This window comes from Microcaecilia unicolor, chromosome 2 (assembly GCF_901765095.1).
Source record: "Microcaecilia unicolor chromosome 2, aMicUni1.1, whole genome shotgun sequence".
Classification (NCBI taxonomy): Eukaryota; Metazoa; Chordata; class Amphibia; order Gymnophiona; family Siphonopidae; genus Microcaecilia; species Microcaecilia unicolor.
The window spans coordinates 488,714,135-488,741,316 of NC_044032.1; the positions used below are offsets into that span (position 1 = coordinate 488,714,135).

Here is a 27,182-nt window from a genome sequence, read left to right on the forward strand (position 1 = left end):
GTATTTTTATCCAACATTTTGTGGCCAAATGTACTTAAACCATTTTGCAGAGGAATAAGATTGATCTTTCTGTTTTTTGGTCCCAGGTTGAAAGGCATCTAGATTTGGAGGGGACCTACCTTATTAGTTTATTTTCAAACTGGCAGTTGACTGTGAATTTTGGAAGAGTCAGTATCATTAAAATTAAAGTCCATGTTTGTGAGAAAACCAGCTCCTTGATTTAACCATAGCTTATCAGAACAAAAAAAAAAAAAAAGAAATGTAGACAGAGCGGGACTGGTATAAAATGAATAATCTGGAAATAAAATTTTCTTGGAAATTGCGATTTTCTTTATATAAATCAGACTTACTACTAGCAAAGAGATCTTATTTTGCTATCTTAATCGACAGATCACCTTTAGACTCAAAAAAGCCTTTCCAAATTGTTCGCAATTTATCATATCCTCCTTTTTCAGGAGAAGAAATGAAACTTAACCAACCTTCAGCTCAGATGTATGCTGATTCCTTTCTTACTAAAATTAAGAAAATTAGATCTGAATTTCTATCAACAGATAGTAGAGCAATCTTTCAAGATATGCCAGTTAATTTTTTCTGACAATATTCCAGCAGACAGATCATAGTCTAATTTTGATGATATTTCTTTTTCTTCAGTGAAGTTGCATTTGCAAAAAGTAACTAAATCTTCATCAGCACTTGATAGTAGTCCAGCATATTTTTTTTGAAAGATCCTCCTGTTCAGATTACCTATTGGATTACCTTGCTGTTCAATACTATTTTGGAAGTTTGTTTCTACCCACAGATTATGGGTAATATTTTGTTAACTCCAATTTCTAAATCTGAAGGGCTGGACTTTTCTGTATCATCTAGTTTTAGACTCATTGATCATATACCAGTCCTTTCTAAGCCGATGGAATCACTAGCGGGGATGCAGTTCTCTCAATACACTGAGCAACATTCTTCTTTTGATAACTCCAAGTTTGGTTTCAGGAGCAGACATAGAACAGAATTACTGATCCTTGTTCTGTTCTCTATGATTCGTAAAGTTCTGAGTGTAGGTAAACAGTTAATACTCCTACAATTTGATATATCCACAGCTTTTGATTCTGTTGATAATTTAAAGCTTCTTGAGAAACTTACAGGCTTATTTTCAAAAGAGAAGGACACCCATCTTTCGACACAAATCAAAAGATGGACGTCCTTCTCACAGGGTCGCCCAAATCGGCATAATCGAAAGCCGATTTTGGGCGTCCCCAACTGCTTTCCGTCGTGGGGATGACCAAAGGATCATGTCGGAGGCGTAGCGAAGGCGGGACTTGGGCGTGCCTAACACATGGGTGTCTCGACCCATAATGGAAAAAAAAAAGGGCGTCCCTGACGAGCACTTGGATGACTTTACCTGGTCTTGTTTTTCTTACGACCAAGCCACAAAACATTGCCCGAACTGACCAGATGACCACCGGAGGGAATCAGGGATGGCCTCCCCTTACTCCCCAAGTGGTCACTAAGCCCCTCCCATCCTCAAAAAATATCTTTAAAAATCTTTTCTGCCAGCCTCAAATGTCATACTCAGATCCATCGCAGCAGTATGCAGGTCCCTGGAGCAGTTTTAGTGGGTGCAGTGCACTTCAGGCAGGCGGACCCAGGCCTATCCCCCCCCCTACCTGTTACACTTGTGGTGGTAAATATGAGCCCTCCAAAACCCACCACAAACCCACTGTACCCACATCTAGGTGCCCCCCTTCACCCATAATGGCTATGGTAGTGGTGTACAGTAGTGGGTAGTGGATTTTGGGGGGAGTTTGGGGGGCTTAGCACAAAAGGTAAGGGAGCTATGTACCTGGGAGCAATTTCTGAAGTCCACTGCAGTGCCCCTAGGGTGCCCAGTTGGTGACCTGGCATGTGAGGGGGACCAGTGCACTACAAATGCTGCCTCCTCCCACGACCAAAAGGCTTGCATTTGGTTGTTTCTGAGATGGGCGTCCTTGGTTTACATTATTGCCGAATATCAGAAACGACCAAGTCTAGAGACGACCATCTCTAAGGATGACTTAAATTTCAGGATTTGGCATCCCCGACCGTATTATCGAAACGAAAGATAGACGTCCATCTTGTTTCAATAATACCGGTTTCCCCGCCCCTTTGCTGGGATGTTTTGCGAGGACGTCCTCAGCAAAACTTGGGCGTCCCTTTCGATTATGCCCCTCTATGTGAACTCGGATTCAGTGGTTCTGTGCTCAGCTGCTTTATGGGGTTTTTAGTGAACCGGAGTTATTGCATTTTTAAGAATGGAGTTAATTCTAAACCCTGGAGAACTTTGTGTGGAGTCCCTCAGGAGTCACCATTCTCTCTTCTGTTATTCAATTTATTTATGTCAGATCTGGCCACCATTTCTTTGCCTGCTGTTACAATTCTTTGTTCATATGCTGATGACATCTTTGTTCTGGCTCTTGTTTATCCTGACCAACAGTGTACTTTTCAGATTATTGTATACCTAGGGATTAAGATTTAGGCTCATGGTCACCTTCTTAACACTTTATTGTCCAATGTTCCCGTAATAAGCCATATGGGAACAGATTGATGGGAGCACTGGACACTAAAGGGTTAAATTGAGACAAGACAAACATAATGTGTTTTAGTAATTTTTGACCGATATTCCCAATATGGTTACTTTGTCTGAAGGTGTGACCTTGAAGGTTGTCCAAGAAGCCCATGTGCTAGGGGGTCTTTTTAGACCCTACATTATCTTTTGAGACACAAATTAATTATATAGTCAAAAAAGTGTTTAAGTTAAGGCAGCTTACATCTATATGTTCTAATTTGCATGAAAAAGATTTTGCTATAGTTGTACAGGCTATGACTTTATCAGTTCTTGATTATTGCAATTCTATTTACTTCGGCCTACCTCAGAAATTATCATCTAGATTGCAATTACTCCAAAACACAGCTGCAAGGCTGAATTTTCATCGCACCAGATATGATAGTGTCTCTTTGTTGAAATCTTGTTACTGGCTGCCTTTATGTGCTAAAGTATTATTTAAAGTGTTATGTTTTGTTGATAAAATGATATATGGTCTCACTCCTCTTCTTTTATCTTTTCAACTGAAACATTCGTCTTCTACTACAGAAAATGTAAGTCATTCTAGAGACAGATGCATGTTGTTTTCCCCTTCCCCTAACAGGTTGAAGTATAGTAGGCATTGGAAGTCATCTTATTCTGTTGGCTCTGTCTCTATTTGGAATGACCTGCCTTTGGAACTTTAGGAATAAGTTGGAAGACATATTTATTTGAGAAACCTTATGTCTAAGTACATATTTTTAATGTATACTGATCAGTTTAATTGGTATGTATTGCTGTTTCTTTTTTGATTTTAAGTAAAGATGTAATATTTTACATTTTCTACTCTAGAAACTGCTTAAGACTATTTGCTTGGATTAAGCGGTATATAAATTTAAGGTAAGATAAGAAATCCTTTCACCACCCCAGGCAAAAAGAGAAGAATGTTATGTGTTGCATTTGCCTCCTCCTGATTCTAAAACCAGGCTCTCATTCTAAGCACATAGGATACTGCAGTCCGTGCCAGCTGGTCCTGAATGACAGGAGTAAGCAGAGGTGGCATGAAGTGCTTCGCCCTGATTTTGTGACCTAACAGCAGCATCAGAGGAAACCAGGGACTCTGGAAAAGAGGAAAGGCTTGAACAGTGCTGCTGGGTGAACAAAACATGGGAGGTTTGCAAACACTGTAAAAACATATATGTGAACAAGATAATGGACTGGAATAATAATTGTAGATTACATTTTTTTTATTTTATTGGATAATCTCCACTTATACAAAACATCAAATCATGAAATACTTACCATACAATGGCTAATCTTGGAATTGTAAACATTAATGCTGGCTCGTAGTCATCAATCATGTCTTGTGTGAGGTATCCAAACTTTAAGGCTCTATGTAGAAAAATAAAGTATGAAGTACATTTCTCACAGAGATCATTAATTACAATTAATGCAAGTGAATGTGATTAACATATATGTAGGGGTTCGCTCACTAATAATGTACACAGTTAGTCATTTATCCCTATAGTGAATTTTAATTTATATCTCATAATCATTTTTCCTGATATCTATGTTCTTAACATGAATTGAAACTGCACTTAAAGACCACAGGTGTCAATTCACCCTCAGATTCTGGCTTCTAGGAAGCGAATAGGGCAGAGTAGAGAGTAATATGGGGACAAAGATTCATCCCAATTCTCTCCCTATGACCACATTTTTTCCCCATCCCTGACGAGAGCAGACTTTGAGGCATATTTTCAAAGCACTTTGGGAGGCTAAGTTCCATAGGTTTCTATGGAACTTTGGGAGGCTAAGTGCTTTGAAAATGAGCTTGTTTGTAACCCATCCCCTCACCGTCCCTGCATTCTCCTTCCCTCAACATCCCTACAGACATAATTTTCTTCCCTGCATCTCCCTGCTCAAAGCTGAAAAGAAGAATTTATGCAATTTTCAGCCCCCTCTCTGTGCCCACACTTCATACACCTTTTTGAGCCCCTCACATTCCGTTTATCTTTTTTCTAGGCCCCCTCCATGCACACACCAACCACCTTTTTTCCAGCCCTATCCCTTCCTGCACACATGCCATCCATATTTTTTCCAGCCCCCCTCCCTGCACCCACACTCCATCCACCTTTTTTCCAGACCCCCCTGAACACACACTATCCCTATATTTTTCTAGTCCCCCTCCCTGAACCCATCTACTTTTGTTTCCAGCCCCCTCCTTGCACTCACAGCCATCCACCTTTGTTTCTAGTCCCCCCCGCACACATACATTCCATCCCTATTTTTGCCAGCCCCCTCCCTGCATCCACAGCTTTCCACCTTTTTTTACAGCCCCACTCCCTGTGCTCATAACTCCATATACCTCCTCCCTCCTGCACACTCATCAGTCCAGAGCTGAACAGAGCCGCACATCAAGAGTACCTCCTCGAAGTAGGAAAGAACTCCACTCTTTCCTGCCTGCTGCTGCTGCTCTGGTCAGTGTCACTGCTTATTCAAAATGGCTGCTAAGACTTCCACTTGAAGACTTGCCATCCATTTTGAAGAAGTGGCGATACCAGCGGCAGCAGGAAGGAAAGAGTGGAGTTCTTTCCTGACCCTGAAGAGGCCACTAGACCATCAGAGCGCATGAAGGTAGGCCCAGGGAGAGTCCACCGAGACTTGGGGGCAGGGTGGCCAACTTTTTATCCCCATTATTGCGAGATAAAACCAATTGGCATTACCATATAGCATACTTCCGATACTGTGGTAGTACCGTGCGATTAAAAAAAACAAACATTCCTCATTATTATTACAGTGTCGATCTCTAGTAAAGCACTTTCCTTAGATAGTCAGATACTGTTCAGTGTGTTTTCAAAACTCTTAAATAGTCATATGGAAGGGCCTGAAAACAAGATATATTCTGAATAAAAAGGAGATTGCAGAGTCCGTCTTTACCTTTTATCAAGATCTGCTTCCCTCCTGTTCACATATTTCTATTCATCCCCCTCCCCACCCCCAGAAATGCAGCTTTTATTTGCCTCTTTGAGGCACGCACTCCATATATTTATTCTGCCTCAGAGCATAAGCATGGCTGGCTTCCCTTTTGCCTATCTAATTGCCTATGGAAGGAAAAGTATGAGGTTTTTGTTCATGCATAGAAAACGTGTCGGCAACAACTCACACCATACTGGTTCCCTTTGCTCTACCAAAACCATTAAAATGGAGTAATAAAAAAAAGAAATATTTTTACTTTGCAAAAATAGAGACAGCATGATGATGGCTATAGCACAGACTGGCACTTGGTTGCTGAAGAGTAGTGTAGATGATCCCTGTTTGCTATACAAGCTTCTTAACACTATCAAAACAAGCCCCCTCCTCATGCATTCACTCCTAGTTCTCAGCCACTCACCAATTTCCACTGCTAGAACTACTCTGTACACTCACACACTTGTACTCAGACATTTAGAAAAAAAAACAGTGAAGGATGGCAAACTTAATATTTATTAGCAATTTTTAAAAGATTTTCCCCCTTTCATTGAAAGCAATCAGGAATGAAGGTGCCAGTTTTCTGGAGTTGGTGGGTGAGAGTAAGGGCCTCCCCCTGATCTCTTTCCAGAGGTGCAGCATGATCATATCTGGATGAGGCCAAAAGACAGAAAAAACAAACTCCCTTCAGGATGCCTTGCAGATAAGTTAGCAAGCAGCAACTGCATAGCAGGATAGAAAACAATACATAAAACTACACCTCCAATAGATGGCATCCACCTTCAGAGCAAGCCCTATCTGTGCAACAGAGTATGCTCTAGATAGGAAGGAGATGAGAGAGGTGGGAAGAAACTCAGATACAAGGTTGTCACAGTTACATTAAAAAGCATAAGCAAAGAATAAAAAAGCAGTGTGCCCAGAAGAGGGAAGATGTAAAAGAAAATGGACGAGCAGTACGATAGATTGGGAGAACATATACACACACACACAAAATCGCATGCTTTGTGTCACTGTATGAAACAGAGAACAACGGATAAAGTACAAAAAAGGAAAAAATGTCACAACACACAGTCAGAAGCAAGTGTCACAATGGAATACCCTCCCCCTTCACCTCCACCTAGAACAGTCCTTAAATTTAAAATAGGACTAAAGACTTTCCTATTCCAGGATGCATTGGGCTAATAATGTCTTGAATTTGCCACCAGTGATGGGGAGAGACTGAGCACCACAGTATTGGATCAGAAATAAAGCTCTCCCTTCTACTTCCTTCCCCCTTTTCTGTCCTATGAAATAATGTAGTTCTTTTTCTTTCCATCCTTCTTATTTTTATAACTGTAAACTGCCTAGATAGGCTTCTCTGAGGCGATATCAAACGAGTATAAAACTTTAAACTTGATATTAGCATAAAACAAGCACCAAATCAGCATCCCTATCAGAGAAAGATACTGCATGAAGACACATCAGATTGAATAATAATAAAAGATATATACAGAGTAAACCACTTTCAAAAGCTACAGCTGTATTTGAGCCTTCATACCTTCATTATGTAAAGAACAAACTTAGATTTAAGCTCTACAGCGACAGGAAAATATCTACTATACCTGAAGGTAACTCGGCTTGAGCTGTAACTGCAAAAGGCATGAGTTAAATCCAAAATCCCTTCCATCTATCATCTGCCTCTTTGTGCCTGACATGGTGTCCCATTGTGACCCCAGAATCAGGAGCAGATGCCTCACAAGGTCCAGTTCTCTTTAGAAAGCATCCAAAGAAAGAAGACAATCACTAGTGGATAAAGTCCAACAAGCGCTAAATATTAAGTTTAGAGAAAGGAAATGTATGCAAAAGACAAAACAAGCCAGACTTACAAAACTTGGGAAAAAACTTCTCCAGAAGTAGTGGTCCTCATTTCAGTACTGGTCCTGGAGGACTAGCTGCAGGAATACAGATGAGCAGTACCTGGCCATTGAGACGGAAGTGCTAGACCTGGCTACCATATTTTCTTCTTCAAACAAGGAGCATGAATATTTGATACCTGAGTTTTTATACTGTGTCCAGCAACACCACTAGGGTGGTGTATTACCAACACTTATTTTTTCAAAATACTTTCTATTAACTCATTTTCAAAAAGTACTACATTAACATCCTTTCACTAGTATTTCACTATGCATTTCCATATCTGAACTCACAAGGACCTTTCAAAACATTCTAAACATCTCATTCCAAATATCCTAACTTTGCATATTCCAGACCATCTCAAAGCCTCCTGAGATTTGTATTTTCTTATTCCCTCCCCCAATACATACACAAACTCACTCCCACACTCATTCTTTCCTTCCTCCCTCCCCTATTCTCCTCTAAGAACTTCCAGTCTGCTATATACTATCTCCCCAGAACTAGAGGATTGCACAACAAAGTATTAAAACGGTGTTGTAGTATAGCATTCTTAGAAATTTTCAATAAAGATAGACTTAAAAAAAAAGAATGAAAAAAATGTACAGACATATTACCTATCCTTCCACTTCTGAACATTAATGTAAAATGCTGCTGACTTTTACAAAACTCGGAGTTGGCATTCCTAACTTTCCGAGTCCTGAGCACATCTCACAGGACCCCCTAAACATAAGTACACAATGTGCATAGTTTGCCAATGGCTTAATCTGGCCCTGGCTATGGCATGTAGGAGTAATTGAGAGGGATTAGTTTGAGAGCAATGCAATTTGTAGGGTGGTGGGGCCAGTTGAGGGGAATGGGTAGTTTTTGAGGTTGGGGAAGTTTGTGGAATACTGCATCAGCCGCAGGTGGGATAGTTTTTTGAGAGTGGGGTACTTTGCTGGATGATTAAGCAGTTGCAGGGAGTTAGTATCTTGGGGGTGGGGCAGTTTGCAGGATGGTGGGGTAGTTTGGGAGAGTAGTTTTTGTGGGTGGAGCAGTTTACAGGGCAATGGTCAGTTGGGGAGTAGACTATTATATTGGGATATTTTTGTGGCAGTGTGGCTGCTTCAGAGAATATTTTTTGGGTGCGAGGACAGTGTAGCAATTGCAGGAGGCAGTTTTTGGAGACTGGTCAGTTTGCATAGTAGTGGGCAGGTGCAAGGGAATATTATGGGGATAAAGCAGTTTGCAAATGAGATGTGTCAGTTGTGGGGGTTGTTTTTGTTTGGGATACGATACTTTGTAGGTTGGTGGGCCATTGCGGGGAGGGGGTTGACGGGGCTGTGATGAGGGACAGTAGTTCTGGGGTGGTAGTTTTGAGGTTTGGAAGAGTAGGACATTCCATCTTTTAAAATTATTTTCCCTGCTCTCTAACTGCTACATTTCACTCTATCTAAGCTTCTGTGCTACAGAAGCTGAAACACTTTTTCCCATAGACATGTAGTGGGGCCATATTTTGGGGGTCTCATTTCTCTGGAACAACTAATTTAATTTGAACCCGTATTTTAAAACTTGATTTGTCTTTTTACCAGTTTTTCCCACATGCCAAGTTTCATCCCACGCTGCTAATTTTTTTGACGTCTTATTTTGCCCCCAGATAGACACAGACATCCTTGACCTCTTTTGTACAATTCTTTATAACTTCAGTTGGGAAAGAATTTTAAAAAAAAGCAAAAAAGAAAGCGAAATTTGGTCTTAATGTCTTTTTCTTGATTCCTGCTGGACTAATCCAGACCAGTGGTTATGTTGCCCTACCAACAGATAGAGGAAGAAAAGCCAAACTCTTACAGTGATATTCCTGATAAAAGGAGTAATGCAGCTTGAAACTTATATACTTGCTTTGGCCAAAGCATAAAGATTACAATTAAAAAATCCGTAAAGGGAGAATCTATAGATTTTTATAATTACAGAACAGACACTGAGAATCAACAAGAGCAGAAATGCAGGCACAGTCCGCAAGAACCTTCCAGAACTCTGCTGCATTCCTTTCTGAGACTCTATAAGACTGATGTTACCAATGGGGATGGCAATGGCTTTCACATAGCAGTGTTGGAGGGAGCCTTGTCTTCCTCCCACCCTGAGGGATAGAGCTTTTATATATCCCCTTATTCTGGACTGGTCTAGCAGGAATCAAGGAAAGGAAATTATCAGGTAAGATCAAATTTCACTTTCCTTTTCATCAATTTTATAGTATCTCATAAAGGAATGCAGTGCTTGAAATCTTGTACAAGGTCTCCAGACTCATTCTGGTACAACCTTGTGGTTAAGAATATACTTCAATTGCTGCTTTAATTCAGTGCAAGGAGGACTTGGAGGTTACATCTCCTCTGGGTGGCCCATCAAACAAAACAATGAGTCAGTCAGATTTTCTGAAGGCACTTGTTTATAGAGTGCCTGATCTGACCCCAACTTTTCCTTCTCTGAAAATACTGGAAGAGAAATCACCTGATTCAAATGGAAGGAAGAAACCAATTTAAGGAAAAAGGAGGACACTGTGTGAATCAAAACCTTGTTGGCTACAAAGGATAAATAGGAATGTCTACAAGAAAGGGTCTACAACTCAGACTCACCTGACTAAGCAGATAACCATCAGAAAAACAGTATTCAAGGACATGTCTTTCAAAGAGGTCTGCTGCAAGGACTGAACAGTAGGGCATACGAACACGTTTGACTCCCTGCAAGAACTGGACAATATCTGTCTATGCTAACAGGAACACACCACTCACTTTACCTCTGAAACAAGTGAACCTTAAGGGACTTAAGGGTCATATCCTAATCAACCCCCCCCCCACCCACCCTCAGCTAAAATGGCTGCCAAGGAAACAGGTTAAGTTCCAATCAACAACATTCAAAAACTCTCCATACATGAATATAACCCAGGGCATAAAGTCCTAGGAACATTATGCAAGGTAGCTACCTTAAATGCTGCTTTTCAAGGGCCAAGCCATAATCCAGAAGGGATCTGGATCTTCCATTATGATTGGCCATTGATGCAAAAGACCCAGATCTCTTGGAAGTAAACCAGGGAGCTCACCAACAAACAAATCAGGTCCACACATCACGGATGGCGAAGCTAGTATGGAAAATACAAACCTAGGAATCTAAACAAGAATAACTTCCTTGTACAATATTCAAAAATTTATATCGAAAATTCAAAACAAACTTTAAAAATCAATACAAAATTAACAAAGTACAGAATAAAGATTTATTAAGTCAAGCAATAACACATCATTATAAAAAGTGCACTAAGATTTCCCCCATTTCTTTACACATATTTATTCAGCAATCTCTAAATCTTAAAAAGTCCTTCCATATTGGGTCCTTCACTTATTCCAGATGCAAATGCCATCTAACTGCATCAAACCGATTGCCCACTTGATGGAGATAATATTATCTTCTCACATCAGATATCCAATAATTAGTTCACTCTTCTAAAGACCAATAAGTTATTAAGTTGCCTCCAGTCCACAGGACTTTAAAATGTCTCCAGTCCTTAAGGTATTTTCCAGCCCGACACAAATTTGTGTTTCACCACTAAGACGTCCTCAGGAGCTGTCAACCTGTGTGCATATCATCATTCATAAAATACACCACTAAATACATACAATCATTTTTACATATCATTATAAATTAACTCACCAAATGACAGAAATTCAACATTTATAGCAAGACATAGCTGAAGGATCTCCAACTGCTCCTTCTACTCAGCCATCATCAAAGATGCTAACGCATGTGTGCTGATAGGGTATAACACCCAATTTATTTAAAGGGGGCCATCAGGCTTAACCAATTAACCTATAATCTCCTATTCTATTTCATAATTGAGCCCATAAGGCTCAATCATATGTAAGGAATATGAAACCACAAGAATGGCATTGGGTGGCCTGTTACTTTCAAAGATCTTGGCCTATATGAGGCCATGCTGGAAAGATATCCAGGGGATCCTGCCTGGGTCAGGATTGTACCAGCACATTTATCCCTGCTGACCCAATTCCTTCCTGCAGCTAGAGAAACAGAGCACTTCACATTTCACTAGGTTGTCATCAGGTCAAAGTGTGGGGCTCTTAATGGCCTATCAGTAGTTGAAAGGCTTAGTTCCCATTCCCCCATGTCCACAGATTACGTGTTGAGATAGCCTGCCTGAATACTCTCTACTCCCACCATATGTACTGCTGAGATCGTTGAGAGATTGAGTTATGCTCAGTTACAAGGCCAGTCGATTTCCTGTACCACCATGGCACGTCTGGTGCCTTCCTGCTTGTTGACATATGTTACGGCCGCTTGAATTTTCAAATATCACCCAAACTGCCTTTCCTTGAACCAGCTGAAGGAAGTACAGAAGTGCCAGACAGAAGACTCTTGCAACCAAGCAACCAATGGCTCACAATGCTTCCACATCCAACTAATGTGCTTGGGCGACTCATTCTAGAAAATGGTTCCCCACCTCCTAGGTTTGCATTGGTAGTCACTACCAGCCAATCTAGAGGATTCAGAGGAAATCCTTTCAAGGGATGAGATAGAACACGCCACCAAACTTGCTGCTTCCTGATGGTTGAGGAAAGTGGAAGCCAGATTTCAAACCCTGAATTTGGGGGACAAAACTCACTGGAATGGTCTCATGTGGGCCTCTCACCCATGAAACCACCTCCAGCATTGATACCATGCAGCTGAGGAGCTACAGGTAGTTCAAACCCTTAAGGCTTGCTTTGCACAAAACTCCCTCTTCTGGGCCTGAAGCTTGCTCATCCATTCTTGGGTAGGAAGACTGTAAAGAGGTCCCCCCAGAGGTCAGATGTCAGTCTTTGGCTTGGTATGGGTCTCTGAGTTCCTTCCTTTTGGTCCCAAGTGCACTTCTTAGGGGCAGGAAGGTATGTAGCACAATAATACAACACACAAGTGTGGCTTGACAAAAGGTATTCTATCTAGAAGTCATCTTACAGTGCTTAGGGTAGAAAGATAATACAGCAGTGCTTCAGGTGTTAGGAGACATTTTATCTTTCACTGATGTTCCCAGGGGATCAGACTATGAGGGAAGAAGGAATGTCAGAGCTGCTATCCCAGAGGTCTTAGGCTGATACAGAGTAGGCCCTGAAGCCTCTGTTGGGCCTTCCACAGCATAAGGTAATGTGGACAAAGACCACTCTCTGCTTGGTATCAAAGAAGACACTGGGGTGGCTCCAGCACCTGCCAAGGGACAAGCTGACTCTTGGCACAGTTCAACACACAGCTTAGGTGTTCTAAAAGCTGTATCACACCCTGGCTGTCGCTACTCAAATTTACTTCAGAGTTGGCATAAGTCAACCAATTGTCCAGGTAGGGGTGAACTAAAATTCCTTCCTTGTAGTGATACACAGCCACTATCATCATGACCCTGTAAAAGGTTCCAAGAGTCGTTGCTAGACCAAAGGGCAGTGACCTGAATTGAAACTGCTTGCCCAGCATGCAGAAATGTAAGCAATGTATCCATTGCTGTTCCCGACTGCAATATGGATTTAAGATTCAGTCAGACTTAGAGGGTCAGAAATTCCCCAGGACAGACCAAGGAGATATCCAATGATAATGTCTTCATATGAAAATGTGGGACCCGCAGGAAGGCACTGACCTCTTAAACCCAGAATGGAACAGAATATGCCAAGTGTATGATTCTGCATTTGTTAGCACTGAACCTTAGATGCCAATTTCTGGACTAAACTTTGCTAGAACCCTCCTCATGCTATCCACATCCTCTGCAGTGGTACTCTATTACAGAATTTGCTATCATCTGCAAAGAGGCAAACCTTACCAGACTGCCCTTCTGCAATATCACTTACAAAGATGTTAAAGAGCCAGCCCAAGGACCAATCCATGCGGCACACCACTAATAACATCCTTTTCCTTGAAGTGCACTCCATTTACCACTACCCTCGGTCTTCTTTCACTTAACTATATTTTAACTCAGTCAGTACTTTAGGGCCCATACTGAGGGTTTTTACATCAGTTGCCTATGTGGAATGTGTCAAGGATTTGCTAAAATCTAAGTACCTACCCAGTCAAAGAAATTAAACAGATTTATCTGAGAAGAATCAAAGATGTATGCACTGTGTTAGCTGTGAAACCAATCTCCAGTCCTATATCTTTGTGCATAAAGGGAGATCTTAAGTTTACAGGCTTTGGTTTAAGCCTTCACTATACTGGATAGAAAAGGGTGTGACTGCATTGTGGTAAGCTTCTCAGTATATTCAATAAAAGAAGAGCATATGAAGCCAAACACCTTACTGCACCCCTGCTATGAAAAAGACCCTGCCTATAAAGACCAGATGACCCAATGTCACTTCTATGAGAATGTGGAAAAACCTACAAAATTGCTGGCAATTAAGAAAGCAAAGCATAATCACAGAATAGACAAACTAACAGATGAAAAGGGGCATACTATCTCTTCATTTCAAACCAAATGGCAGAGAGATTAATCCAATTCTATCAAACTTATACGCCTCTCAGCTTACAACACCCCGAGAGGCTCTCTCAAAATGGTTAGATTCTTTATATTTACCTTGTCTGAGTCCAATGATTGATAAGCCTTTTAGATTAATGGAGGAATAATAGGCAATTAAAATTTAGAGCATTAAAAAAGCAGTGGGCCCTGAATCTCTGCCCGCACAGCTCTATATAGCTATGTGAGATCATTTCACACTTGTTTTGATGGAGTCATTAATGTGATTTTGAAGTATGGTAAGCTTTCTAATTCTTTCTATGATGCAGTAATTACTGTCATACCTAAAAGGGAGAGGGACCCTCAATAATGTGCCAACTACAGACCAATTTCCTTACTCAATATGGACTATAAGATATTTACAAAAATGTTATGTTCGTATATTGAAAATTTTATTCCTACAATAGTCCATACAGACCAAACAGAATTTGTGAAAGGGAGGCATGGCTCTGATAATGTTTGGAGATTAATCAACATCTTGCAATGGATGCAAAATTTAGACATTCTATCAGCTGTCTTCTCACTGGACATTGAAAAAGCTTTTGACAAGACTGAATGACCGTACCTATTGAAAGTTATATCAAAGTTTGGTGTGGGGGGTGAGTAACTTCCTGTGTTGGGTCAAGGCACTTTACACTACTCTAAATGCCTCAGTGCTGGTTAATGGTTGACGGTCAGCACCACTCCACTAAGAGAGGAACGAATGAAGGCTGACTGCTCTAACCACTATTTGACTGTCTGATGGCAATGGCCAGAGGTTTAACTGCAGTAGCAGATACATTCAACGGGTATTATAGTCGGGAAAGAGGAGCATGCTGTATTGTCCCTCCATTTAATAGGACTAACTAAAGACTCTGAAGAATAGTCAGGATTTTCAATTAATTTTACTAAATCATTTAGTCTCCCCTGTAATTATGCTTCAAGAAGGTAATCTACAACAAAGAAAATGTTCCACTCAATGTGGAAACTCAAATGCGTGAAACCTTTCTTCCCGAGGGAAACCTTTTGCAACCTGATACAATCTATGGTACTAAGCCATGTAGACTACTGCAATGGAATCTATGTGAGATGCAAAGAACAAATCATAAAGAAACTTCAAACTGCTCAACAGTGGCGTAGGAAGGGGGGGCGGGAGGGGCGGTCCGCCACAGGTGCACGCCGCTGGGGGGGTGTCGGCTCCGCTGGTTCCCTGCTCCCTCTGCCCCGGAACAGGTTACTTCCTGTTCCGGGGCAGAGAGAGCAGGGAACCAGCAGAACCGACGCAGCTCCCAGCAGGTAAGTGCATCCCGCGGGGGGGGGGGGGGGGGTATTGATGCACCGAGGGGGGTGGTGGTGGTGGTGCTGTGCTGCTCCCGGGGGGGGGGGGGAGGGTTTGCATAGCGGTAAACCACCCTGGGTGGCAGCTGCCCTTGCTACGCCACTGCTGCTCAAAACACGGCAGCTAGGCTTATATTTGGAAAAAAGCAATTCGAAAGCACCAAACCCCTCCAAGAAAAACTGCACTGGCTCCCAATCAAAGAACGAATCGTGTTCAAAATCTGCACCATGGTTCATAAAATTATCTACGGTGAAGCCCTGGGATACATGACAGACCTCATAGACCTATCAACTAGAAACACAACAGAATCAACACGAACACACCTAAATCTCTAGTACCCAAACTGCAAACGACTCAAATACAAATCAACTTATGCATCCAGCTTCTCCTACATAAGCACACAACTATGGAGCGCATTACCAAAAGCCATGAAAACAACATATGTCCACCTAAACTTCCGGAAATCACTAAAAACTAACCTGTTCAAAAAGGCATATCCTACCGATCCAACTTATATGCCCCAACACTGCAACACAACGAAACCAAAGCTCGTACTGGTCTAAATTAACTCTTCCCCTCCACGATTCCCTAATGTGTCTGTTACACATGAACTTTATTCTACCACTACATCACTTTGTATCTGTTCATACCGGAATTGGCGATCGCCTATACGGTACTATGTAAGCCACATTGAGCCTGCAATTAGGTGGGAATATGTGGGATACAAATGTAACAAATAAATAAATTGCAAACCGTAACTGATCTTGAACGTCAAATGACTGAACGGAATAAATACTTAGCTCTTACTGTCTCTATCGACCTTTGCATGCTATACCAATTAAGTTATTTTTTAAAAGTGCTGTAATAGATTGCTTTTCAGATGGTTGTATATTGGTTGTGAAGGATGAGTGTTAATTAATATGTTGATCCTAACAATACTTGTATTTTTATTTAAACAGCTGCTACTACTAACTAGAAATTTTTTTCTAAGAGTTCACTTAGTAAATTCCATCTAGAAGGGCAAGAAGGTGAGAATAGCCGGTAATACTATGATCACATCCAAAGAGGATGGAGGGGGGTGCAAATTCCTAGATGTTTTATTGCTGTGCATGCTTTCTGGGGCAACCTAGTAATCATCATTGGTAAAGTTTGAGGAGTATCTATCTTCCCTTTATCAAATCTACTAAGTAGATTTCCACAATACAGTCACAGCCTTTTCTATCCAGGGTAGTGAAGGCTTAGACCAAAGTATGAAAACTTAATATCTCCCTTTATTCTCTGACTGCAATAAAATTCACAAGAGAGATGGGGAAGGATTTTTGGAGTGTCCCAGCAAAACAAAGGAGTTCCCTTATTTATGCTCACTTTCCGAAAGGTGGGGAATTTAAGGAGTAAGCTGAATTAGCCTAGGAGCTTAACAGACCTATCTCCCATACCAGTATTTCCATAAGTATCACCATATTGGGACAAACTGAAGGTACATCAAACCCAGTATACTGTTCCTAACAATGGCCATTCCAGGTCACAAACACCTGGCAAGATACCAAAAGAGTAAAACAGATTTTCTGCTGCTTATCCCAGGAATAAGCAGTGGATTTTCCCAAGTTTATCTTAATAATGGTTTAGAACTTGTCCAAACCTTTTTTTAAACCCTGCATATATCTAACTGCTTTTACCACATTCTCTGGTAATGAATTTTAGATCTTAATTACACATTGAGTGAAGACATGTGGTAGCCGTGTTAGTCCACTTTTAAAGGTAATCAATAGAAATAGAACAAAATAAATCATGGAAAAGAAAATTAGATGCCACCTTTTTTATTGGACATAATACATTTTTGATTAGCTTTCGAAGGTAGTCCTTCGTCATCAGATCGGAAATAAGCAAGTGTTAATAGATGACAGTATATATAAGTGAAAATGCAATGAAGGGTGCTACATTGGAGAAACAAGTCAGAAGGGGAGACCTGTGAATCGTGCGGCCCCATTGAGCTTTGACTACCTGTAGAAGTCTTATCCAAAGTTTTTGTATGAGTGGGCAGCTCCAGAACATGTGGCCTAGTGTTGCCGGGCTGTAATTACACTTTGGACATGCTGAGGTTTGCACTGTAGTTCCTGGCCTCGCTCTGTGTTGAGATATATAATCTTAAAGTGAATTTGTATTGAAGTTCCACAGTAAGGCACTAGGATGACAGCGATATACTGAAAGAGAGCATTTCGAAGAGTTGGTTGTGACACCAGCTCCTCCAAATTGTCAGACCACTGGGCAGTTAGGTGAGCATAGTTCACCTCTTCTGCAGCTCCAGAACATGTGGCCTAGTGTTGCCGGGCTGTAATTACACTTTGGACATGCTGAGGTTTGCACTGTAGTTCCTGGCCTCGCTCTGTGTTGAGATATATAATCTTAAAGTGAATTTGTATTGAAGTTCCACAGTAAGGCACTAGGATGACAGCGATATACTGAAAGAGAGCATTTCGAAGAGTTGGTTGTGACACCAGCTCCTCCAAATTGTCAGACCACTGGGCAGTTAGGTGAGCATAGTTCACCTCTTCTGTTGTCTCCTGGAGGCATTTATGATGGTAAGCAAGTGGCACTCTGTTTTGAGAGCTGAAAGTAAGGCTTCGTTTAATGTCTCCTGCACATCTTCACATAGATCTGTCCATGGCAGTCCTTGCACGTAATGTTGCAGCTGGAAATACGCAAATTGGTCTGTGGGTGTTATGGAATAGTGTTCTTGTAACCAGGCAAAGGACTGCAATCTGCCCTCTTCTGTAAGCAGCTGAAGTAAATACTGAATTCCCAGTGTTCTCCAGCGGGCGAATACTGCATAGACTGTGCATAGAGGGAAATCTAGATTGTGTTGGAGAGGCAGATATGGTGTTACTACAGCTGAGAAGTGATGTCTTCGACAGATCCATCACCATACAGCCCTCGCCACTTTCACAAAAATGTTCTTGGACAAAAAGTGGGGAATCTTTCTAGGCATGGTATGAATTTGTCAACTAAAGTGAACTGGAGTATACATATTCGCTTTTAATGTTGAGACAGAAAAGTCATTCCTACCTCTGTACCAATCACTAATGTGTCTCATGATACAGGCCACATTCAGATATCTTATATTTAACAATCCCAATCCCCCATAAGATCTTGGTTTCTTTAACACCGAGATGGGCAGGTGGGGGCATCCTCCCTGCCACAAGTATGACTGCAACATCTTGGTTAACGCATGTTCGTCCCACCCCCCACAGGTATAATGGTGACATCTTTAACATATATAATCATTTGGGAGCTAATATCATGTTGAATAGCGCAATGCACCCCAATATGGAAAGGGGATATATATGCTCGCCACAACCCTAACATTCACTTTGCAAATGTCAATAGTGGTTGTACATTGCAAACATATAACTATCAGTGAAACCGTTATATAGACCCCCAAATATTTGAAGCCTCCCTCCGCCCAGCTAAATGGAAAATCTCCCCTCCAGGATTGCCTAATCTCTGGGGAGGATGGGAGTGCCTGAGATTTCCCAATATTTAGTTTGAGACCTTAGAAGAGTAATACTCATTTAACATAGTTAGCAGGCACGACAAAGATGTCTGTGGATCTGTGATGGCTAAAAGCAGGTCGTCTGCAAAAGCCAGTATCTTCTACCCAGTCCCCTGTATGGTGACCCCCCTTATATGTTCCTTGCTTCTAAGTATGATGTAACAAAGAGAGGGAAGTAAGTACAGAAAAAGTCCAAACAAAAAAAACAGAGCACAAAGGGCCTTTAAAAACAGAGGGAACACAGTTCTTTCATTTAAAAAAACTTTTAATAGTAGAATTTGATTGGAGGAAGACCCGATACGGGCCGTGTTTCGGTGCTACCGCACCTGCGTCAGGGGTCACACCAATGACTAAAAAGCTTCAACTGACTGATTACAAACCGTCTGATGTTTTCCAGAATTTTCCTCTGAATGTCATGCAGTGCAGGACTCACGCACACCATTAGTGTGAGTCTCAAAAGGATAATGGTGTGCGTGAGTCCTGCACTGCATGACATTCGGAGGAAAATTCTGGAAAACATCAGACGGTTTGTAATCAGTCTGTTGAAGCTTTTTAGTCAAGCACCGAAACACGGCCCGTGTCGGGTCTTCCTCCAATCAAATTCTACTATTAAGTTTTTTTAAATGAAAGAACTGTGTTCCCTCTGTTTTTAAAGGCCCTTTGTGCTCTGTTTTTTTGCCTTGTTTCTAAGTAAACATAATACAGGTTGTAGTGTGAGAAGAGCGAGCAATGGAGACAGAGGACAACCCTGTTGGGTACCACAACCTACCGAGAAAGCTTTAGTCTTCACCCCATTTACTAACATCGCTTGAGGGTCTGTGTATAGTGTTTTGACCGCATTGAAGTACCACCCCGAGATGCCCACATATGTCAAGATCCCAAATAAAAATGTACAGAGAACCCTATCAAAGGCCCATTCTGCATCTAAGCTAACTATTAAGGATGGGATCTCTTTCCAGCTACAATATAAACTAGCTAGTAAGAGATTTTGTACATTGAGTACTGCCTGTCTTCCTCATACAAATCCCACCTGGTCTTCGTTTATTATGTCTGGCAGGTGGACTGCAAGGCAAGTAGCTAAACGCGATAACATTTTTACATCTATATTGATGAGGAAAATGGGGCGATAATTCCCAGGTACATCTCGGAGCCGGTCTGCTTGAGTAGAAGACTAATACTACATTTTCTAGGAGGAAAGCGTTATACCTCTTATCACTGTGTCCAAGTAGATTGCCAAGGGGCCCACTATTTTGAGGCTTAGCATTTTATAGTATTCTCCAATGAATCAATCTGGATCTGGAGCAGAATTCAGCTTTAAAGTTTTGATGGTCGCCTGTACCTCTTTAGCAGATATAGGGTTGTTTAAGATCTCTCCTACTTCAGGTGAGAGTCGGGGCATTCCTGTGCTTTGTAAATAATCTTGTATACTGCTGTTAATCCCAGGGAAGTTGGACGCCGGAGCATAGATGCCCTGAAAATGATCTAGAAAAATTTCAGCAATTTCCTCTATCCGTGAGGTTACCCCCCTGGAAGGCCACCGGATAGCTGGTATATAATGGTGGTCTTCCTATTCTCTAGTCACTCTAGATAGTAGTTTCCCTGTTATTACCAAACCTCATGAATATAGACTGGCAATGTTGCTGTAGTTTGGTTGTTTTTTTCGTGTACCAATGAGTTTACGGCTATCCTTGTGGCCTGAATAGTATCATAGCTTTTATTTGTGGGCCTGGTGATGTGCGAGAGCCTAGCCAACTTACGCTCCATATCCACAATGCGTTGTGCCAAGCGTTTTTTATGAACGCTCATGTAGGCAATGATAGCTCCCCACATCACCACCTTCCCCGTTAACCAAAACAGTTGTGGTGTGATTATGTGAGATTTACTGTGATAGGCAAATTCCTCCCAGCAAATTCTTCCCATTGCGTTTGCAGGTATGAGAGAAATTCTGGGGATTTGAACAAGTAGTTAGGATATCTCCACCCTGGTTGTTGGGAAAAGTAAGGGCCCCCTCTTCTATGTCCAGCCATATCATTGCGTGATCTGAGATTTCCTCTAGCCCTATCACCGCTGATCCCACCTGAGGGAACAATCGATCACTCACTAGGATATAATCAATTCTAGAGAGAGTATGGTGAGCTCTGGAAACATGTGAAAAATCGTGTTCTTCTGGGTGGAGAAGCCACCATGGATCCAGCAACCCTAGCTCATGGCAAGGATTGAAGATCTTTCATCCCCGCCACACCACCAGAAGAATGTCCTGTCGACTTATCCCATAGTGGGTCCAGAACTGAATTGAAATCGCCTGCAAACACCAACGGGAGATGCATATAATCCTGACAAGCCCGTAGTAAATGACTCTCTAGGGACGGGACTGTATACCCCAATTAACACCAGTTCACGACCTTGTAGGTTTAAATACACCCCTATATAGTGTCCCTCTTCATTCTGCAAAATCTGTCTCGCTGTGCAGCGTACTGTCTTTCTTACCAATATGGACACTTCCCCTGACGTCCCACTGAGGGGGAACAGAACACCTCTCCCACCCACTGCCTTTTCAGCTTTTGGTGTTCAGTTTTGGATAGCCTAGTTTCCTGTAAGCATATGTCAGCCTTGTGTCTATTTAGCGCTCCCAAAATTTTGGCGCATTTTATGGGGGAAGTTATGTCACAAACATTCCAACAAGTAACTCTTGTCGCACCAATCAGTTTCCTACTCAGCCCTGGTCATAGAAAGAAAAACAATGAATACTGTGTATTGCCATAACATTTGGGTTACCCCCAGGCGCCCAGCCTCATCAAGGGGTGAGCAAATTCTCCTGCTATATTGCCCCGTTGCCATACTCTAGTTTCCGCTGGTTCCACTCTTCTAACTCTCCGTCCCTTAGCCCAATACCCTCCCTTTGCTGCTCCTCCCCCTACAGATATCCCATCCCTTATCCCAGATGAATTGCCAACAATATTCCCACCACTTTCGTGGAACAGAATTTGGAGATAACACGAATGATGCTTGAGGTCCCGATTTCCCCACACTTTCTAATGAATATTAATGTATACCATGTAACGACGATATTTTTAAAAGGTTCCAGAGGGTACCCAGGAAATTATAAACCGGTGAGCCTGATGTCGGTGCCGGGCAAAATGATAGAGACTATTATAAAGAACAAAATTACAGAGCATATTCAAAAGCATGGATTAATAAGACAAAGCCAACATGGAATTAGTGAAGGGAAATCTTACCTAACCAATCTATTACATTTCTTTGAAGGGGTGAACACATGTGAATAAAGGCGAGCTGAACAAACATATGGATAACAGCGAGTCGGTTGATATTGTGTACCTGGATTTTCAAAAGGTGTTTGACAAAGTACCTCATGAAAGACTCCAGAAGAAATTGGAGAGTCATGGGATAGGAGGTAGTGTCCTATTGTGGATTAAAAACTGGTTAAAGGATAGAAAACAGAGTAGGGTTAATTGGTCAGTATTCTCAATGGAGAAGGGTAGATAGTGGGGTTCCCCAGGGGTCTGTGCTGGGACCACTACTTTTTAACATATTTATAAATGATCTAGAGATAGGAGTAACTAGTGAGGTAATTAAATTTGCTGACGACACAAAGTTATTCAAAGTTGTTAAAATTGAGAGAGGATTGTGAAAAATTACAAGAGGACCTTATGAGACTGGGAGTCTAAATGGCAGAAGACATTTAATGTGAACAAGTGCAGAGTGATGCATGTGGGAAAGAGGAACCTGAACTATAGCTACATAATGCAAGGTTCCACATTAGGAGTCACTGACTAAGAAAAGGATCTCGGCGTCATTGTTGATATGTTGAAACCCTCTTCTCGGTGTGCTGCGGCGGATAAAAAATCAAATAGAATGTTAGGTATTATTAAGAATGGAATGGAAAACAAAAGTGAGGACATTTTAATTACTTCATGGTGCAACCACACCTCGAATATTGTGTTCAATTCTGGTCGCCGCATCTCAAAAAAGATATAGTGGAATTAGAAAAGGTACAGAGAAGGTCGACAAAAATGATAAAGGGGGTGGGATGACTTTCCTATGAGGAAAGGCTGAAGCGTCTAGGGCTCTTCAGCTTGGAGAAAAGATGGCTGAGGGGAGATATGATAGAAGTCTATAAAATAATGAGTGGAGTGGAATAGATAGACGTGAATCGTTTGTTTATTCTTTCCAAAAATACTAGAACTAGGGAGCATGCAATGAAGCTACAAACCAGTAAATTTAATATGAATTGGAGAAAATGTTTCTTCACTTAATGTGTAATTAAACTCTGGAATTCGTTGCCAGCGAATGTGGTAAAGGCGGTTAGCTTAGCGGGGTTTAAAAAAGGTCTGGACACCTTCCTAAAGGAAAAGTCCATAGACCATTATTACAATGACTTGGGGAAAATCCACTGCTATTTCTGGGATAAGCAGTATAAAATATACTGAACTTTTTCAGGATCTTGCCAGGTATTTTTGACCTGGATTGGCCACTGTTGGAAACAGGATGCTGGGCTTGATGGACCTTTGGTCTGTCCCAGTGTGGCAATACTTATGTAATGTCTTTAGAATACACTCAAACTGACTTATTTGGAGAACCTGTTTAACCAGATCTTGAACACAGTAGATCACAATATTTACATATACATTACTGTTTCTGCTCCACTAGGTTTTTCAGTTCTGCTAGGCACTCCTGCGCAGCCTGTGGAGTGTCGAAGCAGCAATATTGGCATGGTAAGCCCTGTGAGGCTAAAATATAGATATGCAGTACAAATTTATAGTTCAACTCCCATAGCTGGACATTTGGTGTTACAGAGATAACAGCCAAGAGGCTACGAAAAGTCAACTAGGGCATCTATCCCATTGAAAGGCCTGCTGATCCTCTTCCGCATAGGCTACAGAAGCCATTAGATCAAATCACAGATGGTCCCAATGGTCCAGGATGAACTGAAAGGCCTGCTGCCCCAGCTCCCATTCTCCCGGATCCAGGAGAGAACAACTGAGAAAGTCCACTTCCACACTGTCCTTGCCTGCAATGTGGATTGCTGCGAGAGCTGCAGGTGTCTCTTCGCCCACCAACAAATGAACGCTTCTTCCAAGGCTACTGCCTGACTCCTTGTGCCACCCTGTTTGTTGATGTAAGCTACCATAGTAGCATTATCCGACATCACCCTGACTGATGAAGGAGTGGCAGAATTTCCAACAAGGCCAGATGAACCACCCGGGTCTCCAGACGATTGATGGACCAAGCCACCTCCTGCAGGGGCCAGGTTCTCTGAGTCTCATGACCCAGGCAATGAGCACACAGCCAAGTAGATTCTCATCCAGGGTTACAAGCACCCATTGGGGAGGGGGGTGGGGAATCCAGTAGTACCCCTTCAGGAAGTGAACTGTGCTATCTCACCAGGACACACTGATTTTCACTTTTGGCGAGAGAGACAGAGGACAGTTGAAGTCCTAAGAGACTGGAGCCCACAGAGACAACAGGACCCAATGCAAGGGCCGCATGTGAGCCCTTACCCAAGGCACCACCTCCAGAATCACTGCCATGGAGCCCAAGAGCTCCAAATACTCCCATACTGTGGGTACCGGTAGGTCGCACAATCTTTGAATCTGTGCTTGAAGCTTCTCTGCCAGGTCCTCCGGGAGGAACACCATCCCCCCTTCATAGACAGTGTCAAAGCAGGCTCCCAGGTACTCCATGGCCTGGGAACCAGGGAGTGAACCAGGTGACTTGCTCCAATTCACAACCAAGCCTAGGGATTCCAACCGAGAGATGACTTGAGAACTGTCCAGGCCTCCACTGCTGAGTCTGCTCGAATCAGCCAGTCGTCCAAGGATGCACACTGATTCCCTATTGGCGCAGAAAGGCAGCAACTAGCACCATCAGCTTGGAAAAAAAAGAGCATGGGGGCTGTGACCAGGCCAAAGGGCAAGGCCCCAAATTAGTAATGGTGCCTAAGAACATAGAAGCAAAGATGGTGATTATGATGGGCTGTGATAGGAATGTGCAGATAGGCCTCTGTGAGGGCCAGGCATGTCAAGACCTCGCCCGGCCAAACCAAAGTGATCAACGACCTGAGGATTTCCATATGAAAATGCTGAATCTGTAGGCAGGCATTTACCCCCTTCAAGTCCAGAATGGGACGGAAGGAGCTACCCTTCTTGGGGGCCACAAAGTTAATGGAATAACATTCCAGACCGCACTCCTTGCAAGGCACTGGCTCCACAGCATGAAGCTCCAACAGGTGACTGAGAGTAAGGGTGACAGCCCGGAGCTTTTGCTCAAAGCCACACAGAGAAGGCATGAAGGAGTCAGGAACGGGGCGGGCAAGCTCCAGGGAGTATCTGTTCTTAACCACTTACAGAACCCACAGGTCTGAGGTGATATGGGCCCACTCATGGCAGAAGAGAGACAACCTGCCCCCCACTCACACCACCGAGGGACCTGGTGCATCAGGCTGCTGGAGCTCTGCCTGCGGGAGATGAAGAACTGGCACTCTTAAGGCCCAGAAAGGAATCTGACCAAAAGGACTCTCTGAAGTGGAGGCCTGGGTTAGAACACAGCCTAGTTTTCATCTACCTCCATCTACTTGTAGGAGGGGATAACACCTACTTGTGCAGAACAGTGTAGCTAGATCCTAAGGAAATAGGGTTAAGGAGGGTTGGACCACAAGGACAGGACTAAGTGTTAGCTGCCCACATCTGTATTGTACAGATATCTTAAAGTTTATGGAATGCTACTGGTTCCTTAGAAATCGAACTAGTTTGTTAAAAGCAAGAAAAAGTGCACTGGAATATTCTACTTCACTATGTCTGTCTTTTTTTGTTTTGTTCTTTAAAATTTTATACACTTATTTATCAATTATCCTTTACACTGGTCTATCTTATTAGCTTTGTCTTATTTTATTTCACTTACCTACTTTATTTTATTCACTAAGTTATCCTTTAGTGATTGGAGGAGTAACCTAGTGGTTAGTGCAGTGGGCTTTGATCCTGGGGAACTGAGTGCAATTCCCACTGCAGCTCCTTGTGACTCTGGGCAAGTCACTTAACCCTCCATTGCCCCTGGTACAAAATAAGTACCTGAATATACTATGTAAACCGCTTTGAATGTAGTTGCAAAAACCACAGAAAGGCCCATTTCCCTTTATGCATACTGAACAGACTATAAACACACTATACTGGGATTCAGAAGAATTCTTTTGCAATACTCTGTGACCACACTGTGATGTGGACAGTTTCCAGCTCTTTGTTTTGTGAGAATTTTATAGTGTTGAAAAAAAAAAAAACAGGTCTTTGAGTCACTATAGACAGTAGATTGACATTTTCAGCCCTTTGTGCTACAGCTGCTAAACAAAGTGTTGGCAGTATTCAATAAAAAGAAAGAACAAAACTGAGAATATCATGTCATCTCTGAGTAGATTCTTAGGGTGACCACACCTCGAGTACTGTGGGCAGTTCTATTCGCCCCCTCTCAGAAAGGAAACAGCAGAATAAGGATAAGAATAGAGATCTGCACGGCAACGGCATTCGTAGGAATCCCCTCCAGAGCTGCAGGGTTCCCGTGGGACGGACACAGTCCTGTGAGGTTCCTGTGGGGACAGATGCAGTTCCTGCAGGATTCCAGTGGAAGTGTAAGCTGCACCTGCGCCAGCCTCTCACCTACCAAGTACCAAGTTCTTTCAATGCTGCCTCCACCTCTTCCTCGCTTTAACAGCGCAGATGCAGAAAGTCTTCCATTAACCCTCTCTGCATAAGCATCAGATGTCACCTGACCTACTGGCACATGCATGTGGTGACCTTTCAGCACACAGTGCCAGAAAATCAAAGATGAGTCTTACATATGCGCACCAGTGTGTTCCAAGTTCCGCTCCTTCCTTGCCTGCAGTGCTGTGACTCAAACCCAGAGAGAGACAGAGAGCAGACCAGAATTTAAAAAAAAATTTTTTTTAGGTATCATTAAATTCTTGCAGGGATGGGTGGGGATGGGTAAGATTCCAGCGGGGACGGCTTACATTTCTGTGCCCGTGCAACTCTCTAGTTCAGATAACGGAGGACAAAAAGATAAGTGGGACAGAACACCTCCCTTATTAAAAAAGGCTAAATAAGTTAGGATTTTTCAGTCTGGAGGAAAAAAAAAAGACTGAGAAGATATGATAGAAATGTACAAAATCATGAGTGGGATGGAATGGTTAAATAGGGAATAGTTGGTTAACTTTACAAACACCACAAAAACAAGAGAACACACCATGAAACTAATGGCAAATAGATGAGGCTTTTTTCCCCCCACACATCACAAACTGTGTGTAATTTGTTGCCAGAAGTGTGGTCAGGGTGACTAACAGTGTAGTTCAACAAATGTTTGGAAGAAAATCTATAAAAAAAAATTA

General features: G+C 42.2%; 1 protein-coding gene across 2 annotated transcripts in view; it reads right to left on the reverse strand.

Moving 5' to 3' along the window:
• ZFYVE28 (zinc finger FYVE-type containing 28) overlaps positions 1 to 27,182 on the reverse strand; it is a 382,583-nt gene that overhangs the window by 140,936 nt on the left and 214,465 nt on the right. For both annotated transcript variants that reach the window (XM_030191112.1, XM_030191110.1), the window contains exon 6: positions 3,857 to 3,946. In XM_030191112.1, the coding sequence (XP_030046972.1) occupies positions 3,857 to 3,946 (90 nt within the window). The remainder of the gene's footprint in view (positions 1 to 3,856; positions 3,947 to 27,182) is intronic.